Source organism: Leuciscus leuciscus (genome assembly GCF_965113295.1).
Source record: "Leuciscus leuciscus genome assembly, chromosome: 15".
Classification (NCBI taxonomy): Eukaryota; Metazoa; Chordata; class Actinopteri; order Cypriniformes; family Leuciscidae; genus Leuciscus; species Leuciscus leuciscus.
The window spans coordinates 616,431-623,342 of record NC_138739.1 but is presented as its reverse complement, the minus strand read 5'-3'; the positions used below and the strand labels follow the sequence as shown (position 1 = coordinate 623,342).

The window sequence follows — 6,912 nt, the reverse complement described above, 5'->3', positions numbered from 1 at the left end:
CAAAACGGCATTGAACATCCCTGGCATTTGATTTCGACCTCCAGCGTCCTATAAAACTCAGCCGTCGTCCGCAGAAATCCTCCTTCCGTCCACGACAGCATGTGGCCCCCTGAAGCCGGCACGGCGACCCTCCTTTCGGGCTTTCTCCAGCAAAGGCCACAGCTTGTTCCGTGCTTCCTTCGTCCTCTGCGTCAGGTCCTCTGAGATCCTAATCTTCTTCTGTTTGAGCACCTCTGAACTCCTTGCATCAGCCCAGATACGATCGCGGTGAGACCGAGAGAGAAATTGTACAATTATCGTACGAGGGCGTGCATTGCCCAGTTTAGGGCCAAGCCTGTGCGCAACATCAATCGAGGATTGCAGAACATCTGCTAAGCCTGGAGACACCTGAAGAAAAATGTCAATTATTACCATCTTGACATTCTCCCCATCTTCCTCCAGCACACCCGAAGTCCTCAGATTCCAACGCCTCTTGTAGGTAGGCATCCAGCTCATCCACTTTATCCCATAAGCGTTTGTTTTCTGCAGCCAGCGAAGACAGCTGGGAGTCCATTTTATCAGATTTAAAGGTGAACTAAGTAACTTTTTTTACCTTAACTGAACAGCTTCGGAGTCATTGGAATGGTTATATTACTTATTTCGGGTTAAATGGTGGTCATTTTCGCACCCCCCTGGTGCCTGTGAGCGGAAAATACGCACTTGCAACTTTGGGGCGGCGGGCCGCTGGCCGCCGCGTCAGGAAGTATCGCGTGATATCAGGTCTCGCGATGTAAACAACTGCTTTACGGCCAAAATAAATCTGCTAAAATGCTGTCATTATTGCGCTCCCTCACACTGTTCGAACCCGAAGGAAGAAGACGTTTTAAAGAATGTCCCATCTGCTTTGATGTCGTTGATCTACTAGCCTCTGGTGTCTGAGAATAGCCAACGAGTTTTTACAACAGTGTTGTCAAATATCTATTCCGAAGCTGTGGGGGGAGCTCTAGAGAGAAACCTGCGAGCAAAAAGCCAGAATACAGCGAAGAAATCCCGAAGTTACTGAATGCAGCTTTAACATCTGTATTCTCTGATTTTTTTATCAACGGCGTTGATCATTCCCAAAAAAATTCCCCCAAAAAAAGGAATTCGCAAAACAAAGTATGTTTGATGTATGGGGAGCGTGAACAAAATTAAAATCAGCACATTGAGGACAAAAGAGTCTTTAAAGGGGAAGAAAAATCAAGTTTTGCACAAAATTCAGGGAAGAGCCAAGAAAATGTGACCTACACCGACGCCATCTTGATGACGCCCCCACGTACTACATTGCTTACATTATATATACACAGTTTGTAACATTGTGGTTACATATTCTTACCAGAACCAGGAAGTATGACCATATTAGCCTGGTTCTGTCAACACTGCACTGGCTCCCTATTAAACAGCGCATCAATTTTAAAAATATTGCTGATCACTTACAAAGCACTGAATGGTTTAGCTCCGCAGTACTTGAGCGAGCTCTTAACGCATTATAGTCCTTCACGTCTATTGCGATCTCTAAATTCCAGCCAGTTGATAATACCTAGAATATCAAAATCGACTGCTGGCGGTAGATCCTTCTCCTATTTAGCACCAAAACTCTGGAACAGTCTTCCTACCATTGTCCGGGAAGCAGACACACTCTGTCAGTTCAAAGCTAGATTAAAGACACATCTCTTTGACCTAGCATACACATAATACATTATAGACTTCTATAATTCATCAATCATAAGAAGAATGGCGTCTACGCTAATATTAGTCTCTGTTTATACCGAGGTTCACCGCAGTCCGCCGGATCCAGGCCGTATCCAGATCCGATGAAGGACCTTCGCCTGGACGCGACGACAACGCAGTGCTGAAGTGTCGACCAGTCTCTCTCCGTTAACTGAAGTGAGCTGGACCCCGTATCCAGATCAGATGGTGGACCTGCACCTGGACCCAACCATGACGCATCTCTGAAGTGCCAGCCTCATCAGCCCTGCGAAGGCCTCATTAGCCGCGTTTCCACTGTCGGGCCAGGGCCGGGCTAGGGCTAACAGCGAGCCGAGCCGGGCCAGTGGCCTCGGGCCTCAAGCACCGGGCTTGCGTTTCCACTGCCGGGCCATTAGCCCTGCAGCGCTGCCCTAAACCCCGCCCTTAACACGCCTTCCTGGATCAAACGTCATACAACCCCACCCATTTCAGCGGGAATTATGATGTTCATTCAGGCAGGAAGTTAGAAAACTTAGATTTTAAGAAGATAGCATGTATTAACTCACCGTCCGCGGCTGCCATAGTGTCCCGACTTGTCTCTCCACTAACAGATGGACGGTGACCCAGCACACCGTCCATCAAGTCGAACCATGGAAAGTTCCTTCTCTGGGCACCGCTTTGTCCATTGTGCGTTTTAATCGCCTTGTACTGCGCCCACAACTTTTTTATTTTTTCCCGAACTTGAAGCGTTGTTCACTGAATGCTTAGCTTAGCAAGTTCAGCAACGATGTATTTTATAACGTCCTCGTTTCTGCACAGAGGAAGCTCCCGAAAAAAAAGTTGCTTTATTTTATGATAGTCCGGTATAAAGAGACGAGACGTGGGCTACTGACAGATAAAATAAAAACATGACTGTGATAGCCTTTATGATTGGTCGGATTTCTTCAAGCGTATGTTTTTTTACTATGCGTATCTTCAAGCGTTTACTATGTTTACTATGGTAAAAGAGCCCTAACGGTTAGCGCGCATAGTCTTTTGCATCACAAACACAAGGCATTCAAACATGAACGCGAGTTAAATTATTTTAAAAGTCTTTAATGCTGACAGAATTATCCGGCGCTGCCGTCTCTCGACTCAGGTAAACTCCGCCTCTGTTCGTAACCACTCCTCTAGCCCGAGCTGGCCCGCTCTGGCCCAAGGTATTCGACGGGCCAGAAATCCTGGCCGTTGGCCCCGAGTAAGCCCCGATCAAGCCCCGGAAGTGACAGTGGAAACGCGACTGGCCCTGGCCCGACAGTGGAAACGCGGCTATTGACACGACCAATCTGACCTCTGACCTGTAACGCTCCTGGATCATAATCATACACTGTTCGCTCGTTGGCCAGAGGAGAACTGAGTGACTGAGTCTGGGTTCTCCCAAGGTTTATTCTCCATTCTGTCACTGATGGAGTTTAGGTTCCTCCACTGTCGCCTTGGCTTTTGGCTTGCTTAGTTGGGGACATTTAATATTCAACAATATTATTGATCTGCCTTATTATGGGTGGACGATGATGCAATTTTCTTCTAGAAACAAACTTTGTTGTATTATTTTCATGTTATCAATATGAAGCTGCTTTGATACAATCTGTATTGTAAAATGCGCTATATAAATAAAGGTGACTTGACTTGACTTGAAAAAAATTGCGACGATTGGCCACTTGGTGGCGCTATAACAAGGAAAAAAGTCATGAAAATGGCTATAAACGCACCCAACCGTTAGTCCGTTGAAATCCTGAATCCTTCCCGAGTCCAACGATACCAAACATGCCAGGTTTCGCCTTATAGTTTGTGTATCATTGTCATTTAGCACTTAAATAACTTGCGATTATCTTCCGATCGAGACAAAAACACCGCAGGAAAGTTGAAACACAGGTCAATAGCTAAACAATAACGCCCAAATGTCACAATTATGATAGGAACTGACAAAAATAAAATAAAAAATCCAATCTTTGTCACCCATGGATCATTTTTATTCTCTCATAAATAGAAGTGTCTAAACTTCCTAAACAAGTAAATGAGATATTTACAGCAAATTTGACAGACATGTACGGGCACCTTTTGAGGACGCCTAATAAAAGTGGTGGAGATCAGGCAAGACGTGGTGCTATAACTGTCAAAAAAAGCTTTCCTCAGTAAATTGCCTGTATTGGCTGTAAATGGTATGTTCCATCAATGATCTAAGTTTATTAGTTTATCTGGATCCCCATTAGCCTCTACCTAGGCAGTGGCTACTCTTCCTGGGGTCCCAACAAGTAAATCATACAAGACTACATTTAATCAACAACAATAAAAAGTCAAGTCAATGAAACACACTAACCCAACATTCAGTCCAAATATCAAAATCAACAGTTTACTAAATATTGTGCCATTAAATGTTCCTTTAAATATTTTTTTAAACAAATTTTTCTTGTAAAAATGTGATATCAATAGTAAATCATTCCATATTTTCATTCCTCTATACATTACAGTCCGTTGTTTTCCAGTGGTTTTCGAAACAGGAAGTAAAAAAAACATCCCTTTTATTCATGCCTGGTGTAAAAATTATGACTAGTACTACTATACAAAAGTTGAGAGTACAGGACATTAGGAACTCTAGACACAGAGATATTTCTTATAAAATAAAGCAGAGAGACTATCCTTCACCAGTGCATTCTTAGTATATTAGCTCTTATATAACAGTTTAAGTTGAGTCTTGTCGCTCTGTTCTGGACAAATTTAATTTTTTCAATTAGTCCTTTTTTTTTTCCTTTACTTGATGCACTCGATTACACCACTGGGCAATAGCACGCGATTCATCCAATCACTGATTGTGCTGCAGTGACTGACACCCCTGAGAGCCAACAGTAGCGGCGCATTCATAAGCCCCGCCCACTGGTCGCGCAGGCGCCGCTGTCAGCATGAACACAGAGAATCAGATGAGAACAGATCAGATGAGACACGGAGCATTTCTCCAGAAACTCCTTGCAATAAATGATAACCATAATCTATCGGGAACTGTGATTGTGTCCCATACAGAAGTCACATATATTGAAATATATTAATAATAAATAGATTTTCATATATTTAAATGTCTTAAATCTAAATAGATTAAAATATATGTTATATTTATATGTAAATATATTTTGAAATATATATTAAAAATATATTTAAATATTTGATTTTGGCCCCTTTTTAATATTTTTCACATATATTAAACATGTGTAAATATATTTTTATTGGAAATATTTACATATATTTCTTTATTTTATATGTAAATACATTTAGATATCAATCTATGTAAATATATTAATTTGCAAAATATGTGCATATATTAATTTCTAATATGTGTTAACATATTAGATTTCTTTATATGTAAATATATTTTAATTGGAAATATTTACATATATTAATTTCCGTTATATGTAAATATATTAATTTGCAATATATGTGCATATATTAATTTCTAATATTTGTTAACATATTAGATTTCTTTATATGTAAATATATTTTATTGGAAATATTTACATATATTAATTTCCTTTATATGTAAATACATTTAGATGCTCATCTATGTAAATATATTAATTTGCAATATATGTGCATATATTAACTTCTAATATTTGTTAACATATTAGATTTCTGTAGACTGTATGTAAATCTATTCTGAAACATACTCAAATATTCAGTGCTCCTTTTAGTATACTTCACATATATGTAAATAAACCTAAACATGTTTTCATATAATATATTCACATTTACTCCCACTTGATGCAAATAGTCTCCATATATGTAAATATTTTCATTGCATTCAGGAACACACTACTACACAAAAAATATGTTTTTATTGATGCTGACAAACAGGGTAAAGTACATATAATATTAACTGCACTTAAAACATCAATCATGAATTGATTCAAACATGAATCAAGCAAAATAAAGCCTGTGGTAAACAACTTGACGATACTTTGACGTTTTGTTCTACAACCTAAATTGCACACAACTATACTGAAAACATGAATTTAGTTGAAGTTATGTTAACTTATTAAGTTTTTAATAAGTATCTAGATGTTTGGGTGTGAATATGTGCAGTGTACGTTGTAGAACAAAACGTTAAAGTATCGTCAAGTTGTTTACCACAAGCTTTATTTTACTCAAAAAATTTATATAAAAAAAAAAAAGTCATTATAAAACTGTTTCTTTTTTCTTGTTTTGGAACCTCAGTTCTGCCAACTTGGAATTAATGGCCTGGCCCAACTGTCCAACAGTTGCCTTTTCGTGACGTTTTATGACAGCATCTGCAAAACAATACAAGAAGTCAGTGGTTATGGTTAAAGGGTTAGTTTACCTACAAATGCAAATTCTGTCATTATTTAGTCATCCTCATGTCATTCCAAATCCGTAAGACATTCCGTTCACACAAACACAAATCTGAGAGCTATCTCTCCCTCCATTGACATTCTACGCAACTACCACTTTCAAGCACCAGAAAGGTAGTAAAGACAAGTCGAGTGTTTTGTTTGTGAAAAAAAATTATTACCACTTTTACAAAATATTAATCTCCACTAGAGCAGCAAGGGCAGACGTTGCGTGAACGTGCGTTGGAGATTATTTATATGTAAATAAAGTGGCAAATTATGTTTTTTTCACAAAGCACTGATGTCTTTACTACCTTTCTGGGGCTTGAAAGTGAGTAATTAATGACAGAACAGGGTTTCAGCAGGTATCTTCAAATTAAATCTAATGCTTTTTAATGCCATTTTTTTACATTTTTAATGCCATACATGACCAACCACGGACATATGCTGTCAATTGATATAAAAAATTAACTCGATTAATCACACATTTTTTCTGTGATTAATCGCAATTAAAAACACTTACAATTTTATAGTTTATATATTTTATAATGTAATAATATTTCACAATTAATCAACAAATGAATGTAGAGACAAAATGAAGAAAGTTTTTTTTAAATGTTTAATGGCATCTTTTTATGAATGAAGGCCAGCATCACTGATACTAATACAGCTATTGATATCTGGATAAAATTATTTCCCCCCCTAATTTTAAACATTAAGTTAGTATCGTGGCTTTATGTGCGGTCAGGCACTTGGATTTGTCATTAGGGCCCGAGCACCGATGGTGAGAGGACCCTATTGGATCTGCTCCGTTTATTATTATATTATTAGT

General features: G+C 38.8%; 1 protein-coding gene across 6 annotated transcripts in view; it reads right to left on the bottom strand.

The window, feature by feature from the left end:
• Positions 1-5,407: 5,407 nt before the first annotated feature.
• The window catches only part of LOC309475849 (uncharacterized protein), a 58,111-nt gene continuing 56,606 nt past the window's right edge, over positions 5,408-6,912 (bottom strand). For all 6 annotated transcript variants that reach the window (XR_014197856.1, XR_014197857.1, XR_014197858.1 and 3 more), the window contains one exon: positions 5,408-6,020. Coding sequence is in view for 1 of the 6 variants with exons in the window: in XM_082138792.1 (XP_081994918.1) it covers positions 5,908-6,020 (113 nt within the window). In the remaining 5 variants the exon portion in view is untranslated. The remainder of the gene's footprint in view (positions 6,021-6,912) is intronic.